Source organism: Balaenoptera musculus, chromosome 6, assembly GCF_009873245.2.
Source record: "Balaenoptera musculus isolate JJ_BM4_2016_0621 chromosome 6, mBalMus1.pri.v3, whole genome shotgun sequence".
NCBI classification, from domain to species: domain Eukaryota; kingdom Metazoa; phylum Chordata; class Mammalia; order Artiodactyla; family Balaenopteridae; genus Balaenoptera; species Balaenoptera musculus.
Genome location: NC_045790.1, coordinates 109447046 through 109463663, shown reverse-complemented (window position 1 = coordinate 109463663; position 16618 = coordinate 109447046). Strand labels below are relative to the sequence as shown.

General features: G+C 59.2%; 1 protein-coding gene across 3 annotated transcripts; it reads left to right on the top strand.

The window, feature by feature from the left end:
- Positions 1 to 71: 71 nt before the first annotated feature.
- On the top strand, positions 72 to 15778 carry CRAT (carnitine O-acetyltransferase). Of its 3 annotated transcripts, XM_036854329.1 has the most exons (15): positions 72 to 632; positions 2393 to 2531; positions 3231 to 3494; positions 6030 to 6148; positions 7243 to 7296; positions 7895 to 8060; positions 8418 to 8592; positions 9052 to 9230; positions 9781 to 9881; positions 10292 to 10411; positions 10575 to 10697; positions 10789 to 10924; positions 11488 to 11550; positions 12307 to 12444; positions 13017 to 15778. In XM_036854329.1, the coding sequence occupies exons 2-15, from the start codon at positions 2505 to 2507 to the stop codon at positions 13230 to 13232; spliced, it is 1881 nt and encodes a 626-aa protein (XP_036710224.1). In that variant the 5' UTR covers positions 72 to 632; positions 2393 to 2504; the 3' UTR covers positions 13233 to 15778. The 3 variants fall into 3 exon arrangements, with proteins under 3 accessions (XP_036710224.1, XP_036710223.1, XP_036710225.1); XM_036854328.1 differs by lacking the exon at positions 2393 to 2531; XM_036854330.1 differs by lacking the exons at positions 2393 to 2531; positions 3231 to 3494 and having other exon boundaries at positions 73 to 632.
- The last annotated feature ends 840 nt before the right edge of the window (positions 15779 to 16618 follow it).

Genomic DNA, 16618 nt, shown 5'->3' with positions numbered 1-16618 from the left:
TCGCCGCGCGGCTCGCCAACCGCCTGCGGGGAGGGCCCTGGGAGCGCGGCGGCCATGCTTTTGCGGGGCGGTCCCCACCTGTCATCTTGTTGCGTGGCTCTGACGGTATCCCTAGGACTAGTAGAAGACATTCCCTTGTCAGCATGGTTGTGTTTTGCCACCACTCTGAGAGCAGCGCTCAAGGGCACCAAAAGGACTGAGAAGGGTGCACACCACTGCCTCCAACAGTTTGGACGGCTTATGGAGGTGGGAGAGGGCGAGCTGGACGGTGGCCTCCGCCTTGCTCCCCTTCCGGGGTTCCACCACCTCGCGGGGTCCCCAACCGCTAACTGCGCCCTGCTCCCGCCCCCGACCCCGCCCCGCGCTCTCGGCTAGCCGCCGGGGCCTGCAACTGGCCCGAGGCCGCGCCCCAGGAGTCCGCCTGCCCCGGGCCAGTTGGGTGGGCGGCCCGGTGGGTGGGCGCGGGGCCGCTTCTACCGGCTGGCGGCCGTGACTCGACGACCTTGGCCCGGAGGCTCTAGCGGGAACCCACCCACGGCGGCGGCGCGGACTTTGCCCAGCGCGGGGGACGGAGCGGACCGTGTGTCCGCGGGCGGGCCGCAGAGATGTTGGCCTTCGCTGCCAGGACCGTGGTGAGTGCGGCCGGGAAGCCGGCCTAGCGGGCCCTGGATCGGGCGGGCGGGCCGCAGACCGGGCCAGCGGCGCAGCTACGCCCGAGTGGGAAAACCGGCCGTCAAGGCGCCGCGGCCCGGTGCCTGCAGTCCAGCCTCACCAGCAGCTGCTGGGCCGGGGTCGGCAGGTGGGCTAACCCCGCTTGGCAGAGGGGGAGACTGAGGCTTAAGGTCAGAGGCTAGATCGGAGCCACACTCTGTGGCGCCAAATTCCAAAGACCCAGCAGACACAGTAAGGACCCTGGCTTCGGGCAGCACCTCCACCCTTAGGCCCGGAGCCAAGGAGCGGAGAGACCAAGAGTGTCTCCTCACGGTTATTCTCTGCCTCACACACCTGTCGCACGCTCAGCCTGAGCCATTTCTTCCCCGGCCAGAGCCACGTCTCCAACCCCATCCAGTTGGTCACCTTCCCCGGGCTTATCAAATGGCCCCTGGGGGATTGTGTGTGGCCAGAGACACTCCAGTGAGGGCATCAAGCTGGGCTGCTCAGAAAGTCCTCAGAGTTGGCAGAAGGCAGCAGGTGGCAGCCCCATGCCCTCCCTCTCCACCAGTCACTTCCCCAACTTGATTAACAGCTACCCACCCCCATGCCTCCACCACTACCCCCAATCTTCCCCGGAGGCAGCTTGGAGCAGGTAGTGCTGCTATCCTGACTTGGATTCCTTTCCTCTCTACCCCAAGCGTATCTCTGTTTGTATCTCCCTCTGTCTGGGCCAAGAAGGGTATTCAGACACTGCCAGGCCCAGAGGGCTGAGGTACCCATCCACCGACCCAGAGGCTTTTCCAGATTTTCCAGGACCTCAGAGGTCCAGCTCATCCTTGCCACTGCCAGCTGAGCTCTGTTCCCATCCCACAGATGGCCTCTAGGTCATCTTCTAGGACCTGCTAAATGGCCTGATCACTTTACTGCCAGGAAAACTGAGGCAAGGGGAGACTTGGCCAGCATCCCCTGGACTCAAATCTAGTCCAGTCCCAAAGCCAGCATTCTTTGTTTTGGGGTTTTTTTTTTAAATTTTTATTTATTTATTTATTTATTTGTCTGCACTGAGTCTTAGTTGCGGCACTCGGACTCTTTAGTTGCAGCATGCACATGGGATCTAGTTCCCGGACCAGGGATCAAGCTCGGGTCCCCTGCATTGGGAACTCAGGGTCTTACCCACTGCACCACCAGGGAAGTCCCTGGTTTATTTTTAATGCCCAAAGGTCTGGTAACCCCCAGCTGAATGAGCCACAACTCAAGAGAACCAGGCTTTGGTGGAAGGGTGGCCCAGAAGGGCCCCAAGAGTCTTGGAGGGAAATGTCCATTTATACTCCCTTCCCAGTGTCTGCGCCTTTGCACCAACCCCAGTTTTCAGGACTATATTCAGGGTTGTGTTTTAACCTCAGCGGCCAAGCAGTTTCTGTCCTCCAGCCAAGTTGTCCCCCATCAAACACACCTATGCAGATTCTGACAGGTGCATTTTTAAAACCTCTTGGCCTGCCTCCTTAGCATTGGGCCCATCCAGGGAAGAAAGGGAAAAGTTTTCCAGGTTTCCTTCTGCTCCAGTGCACACCACCAGCCCTCTCACCTGCTCCCCATTCCTCCACTTCTGGAAGCTCAGGAGGGTGGAACAGCTGCTCCTGTGACAGCCATAAGCCCAGATGCCACCACAGCTGCTGTAGCCATCGCCACTGCCACCTCTGCCTCCCCCTGAATCTTGGCTCTTGTCTTTTCTTTCCAGCCCGGGCAAGTGGCTGCCTCTTGCTAGGTTCTGCTCACCCACTTGGTAGCACAGTTAGGCTTAGAGATCCAGCCCAAGGCAGACAGACAGGGCTCAGAACCTCAGTCCTGCCATGGAGGACGGGCAGCAGAAAGAGAAGGTATGAAACGGAGCCTCTGCCACTTGCCTGCCCACTGCTGCCAGCAGCCTTGGACGCTCCTGTCTCTCTTTCTGTCCGCCTCCAGAGTCTCCAGACTCTCCCTCTCTGTCAGCTCTCACCCTCCTTGCCAGGCCACTCAGCTCTCTCTTGGCACAGCGCTGCCCCCATGCCACCCCTGTCCCCACCCCACAGACAGGAAAAAGCCCAAGACCTCGCCCTCACCCAGAGGTACTGTCGTCGTCTGGCCCTATCTGATTTTCTCTTCTTCCCTCCTATGTCTCCACCTGGTAAGGATGGGAGAAAAGGAGGTGGGGACCTCCGGGAGGGAGTGGTCACCTCACTGCTGGCTGGCTCATCGTCCCAGGGTGAGAAAGGTGGGGCCCTGTGCATCCAATAGGTGACAGGTCCCTCTGAGCTCTGCCACCCCCAGTAGGTGCCATTCATCCTGACTCGGTTCCTCTGAGTGCTGCCAAGATCAGTGACCACTCCCCACCCTCCTCCATCCCTACTTACATCTCCTGGCCCCTAAGAGGCGGGGACACCTACAGCTGGAGAGCTGGGAAACCAGGGCAGGCACCACCCAAGAGGCCGTCTCTGACCCCCGGAGTGGGCACATGAGTGCCCAGGACTTCGGCTTTGGGATTGCCAGGGCCTCCCAGAGCCGGTGAGAGAATGAGCAGGATGTTCTGCTGCCTGCAGGTGAAGCCCCTGGACTTCCTCAAGCCCTCCTCCTTGATGAAGGTTTCCAGTCGCTTTAAGACACACCAGGACTCGCTACCCCGGCTGCCCGTGCCCCCACTCCAGCAGACCCTGGACCGTTATCTCAAGGCGCTGCAGCCCATCGTGAGCGAGGAGGAGTGGGCCCAAACCAAGCAGCTGGTGGAAGAGTTTCAGACCGCGGGGGGCGTAGGGGAGCGCCTGCAGAAGGGGCTGGAGCGCAGGGCCAGGAAGATGGAGAACTGGGTGAGTGGGAAGGCAGGGGGCACACCAGTCCCCTTGGCTCGCGCGGAGGTTTCGGGGACAGGGCACCCCCCAGCCAGAGACCCTGGGTCGTTGTGAGCGTCCCTCCTGTGGCCTGCTGCTGGCTGCAGACCCCAGGTTTTCCAGCACGGGCTGCTCTGGTGCGTCCGTCTGCCCCGCGGAGTGTCCTGTTCACTTGCTCTGTGCCGGCACCAGGCAGCGTGCTGGGGGAGCAAGAAGGGCACCGTCAGCGGCCTGCTGGAGCTGACATTCAAGTAGGGCAGGAAGAGGACACACACGAGTGGACGAGGTCATCTCAGGCAGTGAAGTTCTATAGAAATAAAAAGGACGATGCGAGAGTGAGAGTGGAGACCAGTAGCATCTTCCTTCTGAAGGGGCAGGGAGGGTAGGGAGGGGGCGGCGTTGGGTCTGAGACAGACGGAGGCAACAGCACGGGCAAAGGTGGCAACAGCTGGCGCGTTCGGGGACAGAGGCTAGAGTGGAGTGCAAGGGCAGGGCGAGGCGGGGCCCCCGGGAGAATTCGGCACTTGGACTTGAGCTCAGTGGGAGGGGGCTGCAGGGTGATTATAGTGACAGTGACTCGTTGTCCTGGTTCTGTGTCTCAGTCTGTCACAAAGCGTGTGCAGATGTGTCTGCGCCGATGCCCCGGGCACTGGTCTGTGCGCGTCTTACACCCTCAGCATGAAGTTAGAGAGGACTGCCCTGCTGCTGCGAGGGAAGCGAGGGTGGGGCAAGGAGCCCGGTGGGAGGCTGGCGGGGAGAGGGTGGGAAGTCATTTGGTCCAGGTATATTTCAGTGTCATGGCACTTGCTGATGGGGGTGGGGGGGTGGACAGTCCTGTCCTAAAGCAACTGTGTGGGGGAAGCGAAGGGGGATGTGTTGAGAGAGGGGTGAATGAGGGAGAAGCGGGTGTGCAGGAGAGGACCAGAGCCAGGTCTGGCCCTACAACGTGAGGGGCGCTGTGAGGGAGCGGGTGGAAAGGTGGGGGCTGCACAGAGGAGGTGGGAGTCATCAGCTGGCGGAGGGCACAGATGAGCCTTGGCGGGTCAGGGCCTTGGACCCTGGAATCAGGGTCTCAGCAAGTCTGAGGCCTGGCAGTTTTCCAACTTTGTTTAGCCCAGAACTACTGCTTCAGACAGAATCTGCTGGCTAAAGGGCTGGGGCCACCACCCCCTCTCCACTCACAGGGCTCTTAAGGGGCTCTACCACTGCCCAGCAGATTCTCACTGAGGGAATGCCCACATCTACAGGGTCTCCCCTTGACTCCTGAGCTCAGGTCAGAGGCTCTGAGGTCCTTTGTGGCGTGAGGGCTCCTGGCTAAAGGGCAGCCCAGCCCGGCTGTCCCCAAGGAGAGGGAGTTCCTGTCTGCCCCTCCCTGATCTACAGATGAGGAAACTGAGGCCCAGAGAGGTAGATCGAAATCCCAGAGCCACACAGCAGCTCTCCAGGAGGCTCCAAGTTAGACAGGAGGGTCTGGCTGACCAGGGGCCGTATCTCCAGGTCACAAATCAGCAGACAGCAGTCGCCCACTGGCCTGCTGTGCCACCCGGGCACGTTGCCCTCCTTCACCCCTTGCCAGGGGCCCAAGGCCAGCAGTTTCCCAAGAGGAGTCTGTGGTGAAGAGGCACGTCCCAGTGCTATTTAAGATGGGGTGCGGAAGCACAGTGGGGCCTGGGTCTCCACGGACTGAGGAACCTGCCACAAAGAGGCACATTGGGCCTGTGCTTGGGGGAGTGGGTAGTGGGGGCGATGTTGCCATCAGCACCTAAGGTACAAGGGTGACAGTCACCTGGTTGTCCCAAGACAGGAGCTTTCAGCAGCGTGTCCATGGCTAGTCCCCAGAGATACCCTGCCCTGGGCGGAGGACGGCCAGCCCAGTAGAGATGCAGCATGTGTCACCTACACCTTGTCACTAGTGCAATGATTTGTCTTTACAGTGAGCTCCCCAGATTACCCTGACCTTGAGATCCAAGTGGGTGTCCATTCCCTCGTCTGACAGCAACAAAACTGAGGCCACAGAGGACCAGGATTCCTGAGGGCTCCTCTGAACCCCAGGCTCCTGCCTACCTGGACAGTGCCTACCTGAGATGGGCAAAAACTCATTCATCAGACTTTCTTTTTATATAGCTTTCTCTGTTTTCCTTTCTGTCTGTCAGACAGACGTTTTTATTTCTAAAAGTATTAAACTCATTGACCTGAAATGTGTAAGATAAGGAAAAATGGTTGATATTTCTGCCTCTGTTCTTCCCCCCACCCCAGGTTTCCTGCCAGTCTTTTTTTCTTGGCAGTGTTGCCTGATTTCCCTCGCTAATGCTGATTGGCTCCATCTAAAGGGAAGATGATGGAATGCCACTGGGTTTAAGGGATTGGGCGGGGTCTGGATCTGAACATTCACGTTGAGAATCTGTGCTCCCTAGAGGGGACAGAGGGTGCCCAGCCAGGTCCACTGGCCCTGGTGGGGAAGGGGCAACCTGGTCCCCGCCCACCCCTCCTCACAGGCTCTGGTCCTTCCCCCAGCTGTCCGACTGGTGGCTCAAAACAGCCTATCTCCAGTACCGCCAGCCCCTAGTCATCTACTCCAGCCCGGGTTTGTTGCTGCCCAGGCAAGACTTTGTGGATCGGCAGGGCCAGCTCAGGTGAGTGGCCAAGGTGGGCGTGGGGCTCTGGGCTTTCTGCCGGGAGGTCGGAAGGGCCCCAGCCCTGTTTGTTATCTTTCATCCCCACAAACAGCCTTAGGAAGTAGGGAGCATCATCCCTGTTGTACAGGTAAGGAAACTGAGGAGCAGAGCAGTGAAGGCACCTGCCCAAGATCACCTTTCGGGATTGGCTGACCCAGACAGGAAGCAGGATCTTCCTGGCTCCAAAGCTTCATAGCTGTTAACCACCAAACTGCAGACTAGGTCCCCTCCCTCCCCCTAAACCTGAGGCTACCCCTCACCCCAGTTCTGGCACTTCACCCCTCCTTCCTGCTCTCCTCAGCTGGCCACAGGGGTGACCTTTGTACACAGTCCCCTTTCCACATTTGGCCATGTCACTTTGCCTTGGCCTCTGTTCCAGTCCTACCAGGGGTAAAAATACCAGTGACGAGGATCTCCTGCCCAAGGGCTAGACACTCACGGCTGTCACTGCTTCTCTTAAAGGGATCAGGGCACCCCAGGAAGGGCCAGGGGTTCAGGCCCAGGAACTCTAGCCAGTGGGCCCCATGTTGGGGGCCAGGAGCACCCCCAGGCTTTGGGCATGGTTGATATGGCCCAGACAGTCCAGGGATGAAGGGCAGGTTGAGCAAGGTGGCCTGGGGGACACAGAGGCCCAGAAACAGGAAGGGATCTAGGAGAGGGGAACACCTCACGCCACTGCCCTCCCGTTCACCCTTCCCCTACCCTCACAGTCCTAGGTCCCTCCATAACTGATGCTTCAGAGCAAGGTGACAGCCTTCCAGACTCCAGGCTGTGGATCAGGGCCTCAGGCCCTCTGCAGGTGGAGTCAGAGGGCACTGACTCATAACCCAGCCATAATCATGCTGCTGTTCCTGCCAGGCGCTTGGCCAGCGCATCTCCCTAATCCCTCTCTGCACTTGAACTCCTTCAGGCTCTCTGTAAGCAGTGAGAGAGGAGGAAGGCAGTAGGTCGCTTCCCTGGACTAGGCTGCTCCCACCTCTCTGGTGTCTCTGGCCCAGGGACCTCCTTCTGGGTGTCCACACAGCCTTCTGATCTCTAACTGGTCCCTCCAGGTTCGCTGCCAAATTAATCGAGGGCGTGTTGGATTTCAAGGCCAGGATTGACAAGTGAGTGGCCCCGCCCCCACCCTGTCTCCTCCCACCTTGATTGCCTGATCGCCACAGCCACTCCAGCCGGCCCCGCCCTACCCCAAGCCGGAGCCCCCCTCCCCGCACCCCGCACCCCGCACCCCGTGCCTGGGTGCTGAGCTGGCCCAGAGCTCAGTCGCTTTCACTTCCTGTTGACCCAGCCTCTTTTGGGGCTGGGGAGACAGAGCATGGGGATTGGGACACCTGGGTCCTCTGCTCCAGCTGCCGTGACCTCCTCCTGGTGATCCTATTCCAAGAGACCCCTGGAATTGGCATCCCAGCCAAAGAGGACCCCGCCCCCCTGGGGTTGACTTGCCACTTCATCTTCCCTGTGGCAAACTGAAGCCCAGAGAGAAGGGAGTTTCCAGGGTGACTCACGAGCAGGGTGGATTTCAGGCCTCCTGACCCAGTTGGGCTCCAACAGGCCCCCCCTGTCCCCAACCTCACGCTGAGGGGGAGGGGGGACACGAAGGGGCCCAACATTGCTTGTGTGAGCCCCACTGCCTGACCAAGCCCGCAGCCATACCCAGAAGCTCCCTGTGGGTCCCGCCCTCCTCCCTGTTCCTCTGCCCTGCAGCGAGACCCTGCCTGTGGAGTACCTGGGGGGAAAGCCGCTGTGCATGAACCAGTACTATCAGATCCTGTCCTCCTGCCGCGTGCCGGGCCCCAAGCAGGATTCGGTCACCAGCTTCAGCAAGACCAAGAAGCCACCCATGCACGTCACCGTGGTGCACAACTACCAAGTGGGTGGGCCCCCGCAGTCTTAGCCCCCGCGCGGATGCCAGGAGGAGAGGGGCGGGGCCGAGAGTCAGCTTCCCCAACACACCTGCCCATGTGCCCCTGGAACAGGCAGGCCCTGGGCCTCTCTCCGCCCTGGGTGTCCAGCCAGGCCCCGGCCTGGGGGAGGCCAGGAAGGGCTGTGGGCTTGGCCAGCCTGGGGAGAGCAGTGCAGGGACCTCCGCCCATCTCCTTGCCCTCGGCCTGACGCCATCCTCTCAGCTGGGCTGCCAAGGCCAGCAGGAAGCTATGCTGGGAGGTGACTGCTGCCCATCTGAGGCTCCCACGAACCCCCTTCTCTCCACCTGCCTGTGCCCGGACAGTTTTTTGAGTTGGATGTGTACCACAGCGATGGGACGCCCCTGACCTCGGATCAGATCTTCATGCAGCTGGAGAAGATCTGGAACTCATCACTGCAAACCAACAAAGAGCCCGTGGGCATCCTCACCTCCAACCACCGTAACTCCTGGGCCAAGGCATACAGCACCCTCATCAAAGGTACCCCTGGGAGGGGAGGGGAGGCCCACACCAGGCCCTGGGCAGCCACGTGTCTCACTGAATCCTCTCAACTCGGAGCAGGTGTTGTTGGCCCCATTCCACAGAAGAGGAAACTGCAGTGCGGTTGGGTTCAGTTAGTTTATTCTTTCTATTAAGTAGCAAGTTGCAGTGAGAATGCAAGTCCTCTGGCTGAGGAGCCCACCTCCACCATCCCTCCAAACCCCGTGTTGGTCAGGGGCATTGTCCCCAGAGTCAGCCCCCGGGTCGGATCCCCAACTGCCTCACCGGCTCTCTGCGTGACCTGGGCTTCTGTTTCCTCCTTTCTGAAGTGGGTCAGGTGTTAGCCCTACCTCACGGGGTGCCGTGGGGCTGCAGGCCCCTGCTAAGTGAAGCTCCGGAGGCCTCCCCAGGCCTGGCCCCCGTGCCACCACACACACACGCGCACACACATCTCCACAGACAAGGTGAACCGGGAGTCAGTGCACTCCATCCAGAAGAGCATCTTCACCGTGTGCCTGGACGCACCCATGCCTCGGGTCTCGGAAGACGTGTACCGCAGCCAGGTGGCTGGCCAGATGCTGCACGGGGGTGGCAGCAAGCTCAACAGCGGCAACCGCTGGTTCGACAAAACGCTGCAGGTGAGGACCTGACAGGGCCAGGACTCCCTCCCAGGCATGCACCCAGGCTTGGCCCACTACTGCCCCGGGACTTCCTGCCCCTCCCCTGGAGCCCAGAGTCCCTGGCTTCCCAGCTTGTAAAGCAGGGGGGAAGCCAGCAGGTGGACGCGGCTATAATTAGCAGCAGTCAGCTTGTCATTACTGGGCCTGGCCCGGTAACCCGCGTCACCCCTCCAACATATCCATCAGCAGATCAGAGAGAGCCTGGGATGTGGGGCCAGGCAGAGTGGCATAACCTTGGTCATGACTTTCCCTCTGTACCTGTAAAATGGGGTGGTAGGACTCGCAAGGGTCGTTGCGAGGACTCGGAAAGGTCTGTTTAGCACAGGATGTGCTTAGCGTGACCTGGGACAGGTGTTGCAAGGCCCCCAGTGAGTGTTAGCTATTAGGAATAACAGTAATAAGTCAGCAGAACCCCTTGAGATGGTTCAGGGACGCCCTACCCATGGGACCCAACCGGAGAGTGGCTCCAGGGACCTGGGGCTGTCGGGGTCCCCATTCTCCTCTGCAGTTCATCGTGGCAGAAGACGGCTCCTGTGGGCTCGTTTATGAGCATGCAGCAGCAGAGGGACCCCCCATCATCACCCTTGTGGACCACATCATTGAGTTCACGTGAGTGTGGTTCCCCCATCATCCAGCCAGTTCTCCAGCTCCTGATGACAGGTGACACAGAGGCGACAGAGCAGCCTTCAAAGGAGCAATGGCATTCTCCCTTATACCTGGGAATCTGTTTCTTCAGAGGAAGCCAGAAGAGGGCATGGGGTTTAGAGTCGATCAAACCTGGGTTTGAATTCTGGCTCTGCCACTTCTCAGCCTTGTGACCTTGGACAAGTCCCTTCCCCTCCTCCGTTTCACCATTTAAAAGCTGAAATGAAGGCAGTTTTCAGAAGAACAAACCCAAGAGTATCCCTGGGCTGGTCCCCTCCAGCTTTGGGCACCCATCCTCCCCATCCTAATCCTGGGGATGGACCCAGGCTCCCGAGACACCCAGCAGGAGCCTGAGACGCCCACGTCCTATGCAGGAAGAAGCCCGAGCTCGTGCGGTCTCCCATGGTGCCTCTGCCCATGCCCAAGAAGCTGCGGTTCAACATCACCCCCGAGATCAAGAGCGACATTGAGAAGGCCAAGCAGAATCTCAGCATGTGAGTGCTGGGTGCCAGGCGGACGGGGCCGGGCCCCTCTAGCCAGAACAAGAGTCAGCTCTGTCATCGTGCCTGGCTGGTTCTGAGACTGCCCTCGGCCCCTCCCTGGGGTTGGCAGAGGCTGCCAGGTGTCTGCTCCTCACCCACCTCCTCTGACCCCCAGCATGATCCAGGACCTGGACATCACGATGTTGGTGTTCCACCACTTTGGAAAGGACTTCCCCAAGTCTGAGAAGCTGAGCCCAGACTCCTTCATCCAGATGGCACTACAGCTGGCCTACTACAGGTGCGCCCCGCCCCCCATGAAGGAGGGATGAAGCCTGGGGGCAGAGGCGGGGGGACCTGCCAGGGGTGTGCTCAGCCCACCTCCCACGCAGGATCTATGGGCAGGCCTGCGCCACCTATGAAAGCGCCTCTCTGCGCATGTTTCACCTGGGCCGTACCGACACCATCCGCTCGGCCTCCATGGACTCACTGACCTTCGTCAAGGCCATGGACGACCCTAATGTGACGGTGAGAGGTCCGGGGCAAGGGTGGGAGAGCTGGGTTTGAGCCTTCTCCCTTCCTGCTCATTCTGTCAACACGCAGTGAGCACCTATTGTATTCCAGTCCTATGGTGGATACTGGGCATCTAGGGGAAGATGGAGCCATGAATTTATCAGCGTGGAGCTTTCTCTCAGCCAAAGAGAAAAGGAAACTGCAGTGGACCCTTGAACAACGTAGGGGATAAGGGCACCGCACAGTCAAAAATCCACATGTAACTTTATAGTCAGCTCTCTGTATCCGTGGTTCTGCATCTGCAGGTTCAACCCACCACGGGTCGTGTCATACTGTCGAATTTATTGAAAAAAATCCATGTGTAAGTGGACCCACACAGTTCAAACCCGAGTTGTTCAAGGGTCAGTCATCAGCAGTGAGCACTTGCCCTGTGTCAGGCCTTGGCTGGGGACTGGCCAGAGAGATGGCAGCTCCAGTTCCTGCTCTCAGGGAGCTCAGAATCTAGAGTGGGGAGTGGGCCACTGAGGAGGGTGGCAAGAACAGGAGGCTTCAGCTCCCTGTCCCCTCCCCCTGCCTAGGAGCACCAGAAGGTGGAGCTGCTGCGGAAGGCCGTGCGGGCCCACCGAGCCCACACCGACCAGGTGAGCCGGCGCCTCCTGTCCTTGCTCGCTTGACCCGGGCACTTCCCACCGGCCTGTCCACCTGCCTGTCCATCCCTGCAGCAAATGGCTGCCCCCCTTAGCATCAGACACCCCTCCCCTAAGGCTTGGGGCACTTGGAGCAAAGCTGAACATCCCCATTTTACAGTGGGAGAGACCAAGGCGAGGTCCAGTGACTGCCCGGGTTGGCCTCTGGATCTCGCGTCATGCTCTCCCTGATGCCCCTGGAGCCCAGGATGCTGAGGGTGTGCACGGGCTGGCAGACAGCAGGGTTCCTGCCCTCTGACAGCTTGGGCTGCCGTCAAGGGGTGGAGGTCTGGTTCCCATCCTGGCCCTGAGCGCCTGTACGTGCCAGGCTTTGCCCATGTCACATGCAGAGGTCTATTTAGATCTCACTGCCGCCCCGCAAAGGGAGTTTAGTGACTGTTCCTACTTCACAGATGAAGACACTGAGGCTCCAAGATATAAGTGACCTGCCAAGGTCCCTGCCAGGATGAGGCCAGGCCGCCCAGCTGCAGTCCTGTGCTCTTAGGCTGCACTTTCCTGCCTCCCTGGGTGGGTCCCTGGGCCTCAGTTTCCCCATCTGTGAAGTGAGGGCTCTTCTGCTTGGCTGCTCTGGTCTCACGGGTCTGAGGGGGCCGGTGAATGGAAGAGGCATTGCCGCCACAGGCTCCTGAGGAGGGCAGCGGTGCCTCGTGGGCCTGAAGCCCCTGCTCCTGACAGCTCCCCTTCCTGCAGGCCATCCGTGGGGAGGCCTTCGACCGGCACCTCCTGGGCCTGAAGCTGCAGGCCATCGAAGACCTGGTGAGCATGCCCGACATCTTCATGGACACCTCCTACGCCATCGCCATGCACTTCAACCTGTCCACCAGCCAGGTGGGCCACTGCCCTCGGCGCCCTGGGGGGTAGGGGACAGAAGCCACTAGAAACTGGAGCCGGACAAAGGCTGCACCGAGTGGAGCCGAGGTCCAGAACACGGTCACTTGGTGGTGATGTGACCCACACGGGCGCACTGCCGAAGCAGCTGAGCTCTGGAGGAGGAGCTGGGGTCAGGGGGCTTTGCTGCAGCTCAGGCAGGCTGAGAAGGAGTCAGGATCCTCCCCACCGCCTGCTTTCATTCAGTCACTGATGAGATGTTAACGTCTGATCCATGCCAGCCTGCGCCGGGCACTGGGGTAGAGCAGGGACAACCACTGTCCCTGCCCCCAGGGGCTCACATTCCAGGCAGGAAGCCCAGGGGAGGAGACAGCCCCCGCTCGGGAATGTCAGGGAAGTCTCTGTAGAGAGGGGACACCGGAACTGCACCCCAAAGGATGAGAGGGAGTACGCTGTCTGCTGGAGACGAGGAGAGGGCGTCTCGGGCAGAGCACGGTGGGAGCCGACGTGGAAAGGCAGGCTGGTGCCACCATGGGGCTGGGATGAGAGCCTTGGTCCTGTGCCATTCTCAGGTTCCTGCCAAGACAGACTGTGTCATGTTCTTTGGGCCCGTGGTCCCAGATGGCTATGGTGTCTGCTATAACCCCATGGAGGCGCACATCAACTTCTCCGTGTCGGCCTACAACAGCTGCGCAGAGACCAATGCGGCCCGCCTGGTGCACTACCTGGAGAAGGCTCTCCTGGACATGCGCGCCCTGCTGCAGGGCCACCCCCAGGCCAAGCTCTGAGCCCTGCTGCTCAGGCCTGCCGGTGCCACAGCCAAGCTGCCTTGGGCTGGGCCACCCACCGGGCCCTACTCCTTCGCTCCCTCTCCCCCTGGGCCCCCGCAGATCTGACCGAGTCTGGGATGGCATCCCCTAGCGGGGCCCGCGGCGCCGAGCTGAGTACCTTCTGTGGGTCCTCGCCAGCACCCGGGCTGAGTCCAGAAGCTGAGCAGGAGGTCGGGCCAGGTGCCTAGCATCTCACCCGCTGCGGCCTCCTCCTGGGAGAGGAACCAGCTGAGCTCATCCCTCGTCAGGGTGGGGACTGGGAAGTCCCTTTCTTACTAGCTCAGCTCTGCCCAGTTCCTGCCATGTGTGTGGCCAGGCTGGGGTCTGTACCCTGATCCCTAAGCTCCTAAGGACCTAGAGACAGGGTTACCTGGAGCTGGGGGCCTCCAGGCCTCCCCAAGGCTGAGGGGCCAGGGCGCGAGGTGTGCTGGTGGAGGGGAAGCCCACGCTGTGTCACAGCACCGTCCCCCGTGGCTCCGTGCTCTTCTGGATGATGTGGCTCACAGGCCCCAGCTCGCTTGCTTCCACACAGCTTGATTCCTGAACCATGTCCTGGTTGTATAATAGTCTCACGCGAGGCAGTTAATAAAGGGGAAATTTGTTGGGAAAGAGTTGTTTCAGCAGAGAAGGCAGGCAGGTTGCGGCAGATGCCTGGCTTTGCCTTCCTGCAGCTTTCCCCGCATCTGGGAGCTGGTGTCCAAGCAGCCAGTGGGCCCAAGGGTAGGGCTCCCAGAGGAGCAGAGCTCTCAGGCTTGGGTCAGGAAGCCAAGGGCCAGCTCGGGCCTCAGGGCTCTGGGCCAGGACGGCACCAGACCCAGGCCTGCGTTCTTCACAGATACCTCCCACCTACCCATGACCTGGGCCTCTCCAGTCCCATGGGCTGTGTGCGGGGACAGCCCTCCCAGGGGACTGTGGGGCCCTGTACCCTCGGGCCTGGTTGTCTGGGCAGTGTGGCTGACACCCAGGGCCCAAGGCCTCACCTGCTGCCTTGCACTGGGCGCAGCAGGAGTGCTGGCTGAGCAGCCGTGCTGACCCCCGCCCTAGCCACTGCCTGGGACCGCCAGCCACCAGATCATGTGGCCACCCAGTCCGAACATTGTATCTGTCCCCAACCCCATGCACCTGGTACGGGCAGGGTGTCCTGCCAAAGTCAGCTGGGCTGCTTGTGGAGTGCGGAGGGACTCTGGCCCTGAGGAAGACACATGTGAAGCCCCAGAGGAAGATGCCAAGGGCGGGAGAGGCTACCCAGCCTGTGGGTGAGGTGCTTCATGGCCTGGCTGACCTGTGATGGTCACTGAGGGAGGTGTGTCCTGAGGTGGTCTCCGTGTTTCAGGTGACGGAACAGGCTCGGGGAGCGCGTGCCACGCTTTTGGGCAAAGTCTCAGGGAGCAAGGAGTGGAGCCCAGCCCACGTGGGGAGTGGGTGTTACCTGAGGCCTGGCTGCTCCTTGGGACCCCAGCAAGGCCAGCAGGGTGGGGTGTTGCCAGGGCAGGGGTGCACGAGTGTCCCTTCAGGGGCCTCGAGCAGGAGGACCTGAAGAGAATCCCACCTCGACAGCACAGAGGCCTTGCTCTGCAGCTGGGGAGCAGGGCTGGCCCCTGGTGTCCTCAGGCTGGGTCTCAGGAAGCAGGGCCCGCAGCAGGAGCTGAGTGTGCCCTGTGTGAGCAGCACTAGGGCGGAGCTGCACCGACCCAGCCGGGGGCAGGCAGGGAGGGGAGACAGTGATGCAGGCCAAGGACACTGCAGTGACACACACCCAGGACTCCTGAATCTCAAGTTCTCAGAACTGTATGGGTCTGACTGTAAGGCAGGATCTTTTCCCAAAACGTTATCCTTCAGAAGTGAGGTCATTCCGTTGCATTTGAGTTGTTATAGGTCTCATAACACAGAGGCTCACTTAGTTCTTTAGGACAGCAAAGTACTGTTTGGGGAAGACACATTTAGCACCTAAAACAACCCCAATCACTGTTAGATGGAATGCTTAGAGGTCCCCTGGTGGAACTTCTGGGGGAAAAAAGTCAAAAGAACGATGAAGGTGTAGTAATTATTCCTGAGGGTGTGACTTGTGACCTCACACTTTGCAAGTGTTGGATGCAGGACAAGCAAGTGTCTTACGGGTCTCTGGACATGAGGGGAGGTAAGTTTTGGGGAGGTCACGTACTCCTGCAGGATCGATTTTTAAAATCCAGCTGTCTGAATGTTACACCAGTATGTTTGGAATAAAGTTTCAAGTACAGTGTCATGCATGAAATCCAGAAGGTGCTGCTGTATCACAAACTGCCTGTCTAGTGGACCCAGGAGAACTAGGTCAGCAGACCCAGAGGTTGCCCAGGGACAACCAGACCCTGATGCCAATGATGCAGATGAAGAACTTGATTTTTTTTTTTTTTTTTTTGCAAAATGAGTGAAAAAGAACTGTCCTCAATTTATGTATTTTGTGTAATACAGCATTTGAAATTTGAGAATAATAAAATTAATAATAAAGATTACTTGGCTTTTACCTAGATCCTCTAAAAGTTTGTCTCTCCGGGTTGGCAAGAACTTGATTTTGGCTCTCTCCATTGGGAAAGTGCAGTGGCTGGAATCAAGGGCAGGGCTGGAGCAGAGCCCCAAGGTCGAGTGAGGGCTGGACGCCATGGGCCAAGTTATAAAGACTTGGGCTTTATCCCAAGACACTGAGGACGATGTTTTAGGAAGATGCTGAGGAATGGATTAAAGGGCCCTGATGGGTGGGGATGAGGGCAACCTGCCAGGAGGCTTTGCTGCTGCTTAGCAGGGGGTAGTGGGCTGGGACCCAGACTGGCCTGGAAGGCAGAGAAAGTGGCTATTTCAAAAGACGCTTACAAGGTGGAGTGAGCAGGGCTTGGTGACCAACTGAATGGGAAAAGGAGTTGGGCAACCCGAAGGTGGGGTGCTGGGCAGCTCTCTGAGAGCCCAACCAGGGTGAACGTGTGGGTGAGTGCCAACTGGGGTAAAAAGCAGCGTTTACCCAGGACTCAGGGAAACCTTAGGGCTCATGAGACAGCCCTGTCCTCTCTCTTGCTGCATCCTGCATTTCCTCTGACCTCCAGTTTTTCTCTTTAACTATATCTAGTCTGCTGTTAAATCTACCTACTGAGTTCTTGTTTTTTAGCTATTGTATTTTCCAGTATTCATTTAAAAATCTGCCAGGGTTCACGTTATAGTTTCCTGTTCTCTGCAGATATATATATATATATATACACACACACACACATACATACATATATATTTATTTATTTATTTTTGGCTGCCTTGGGTCTTCGTTGCTGCGTGCGGGCTTTCTCTATTTGTGGTGAGCGGGGGCTATACTTCGTTGTGGTGCG

Excerpts from the sequence above, each read along its gene's own strand:
- CRAT (XM_036854328.1), top strand. The coding sequence starts at position 606 with ATGTTGGCCTTCGCTGCCAGGACCGTG. Across the intron at positions 9,882-10,291 it reads GACCACATCATTGAGTTCAC|GAAGAAGCCCGAGCTCGTGC; the intron begins GTGAGTGTGGTT and ends CGTCCTATGCAG. Across the intron at positions 10,412-10,574 it reads GCCAAGCAGAATCTCAGCAT|CATGATCCAGGACCTGGACA; the intron begins GTGAGTGCTGGG and ends TCTGACCCCCAG.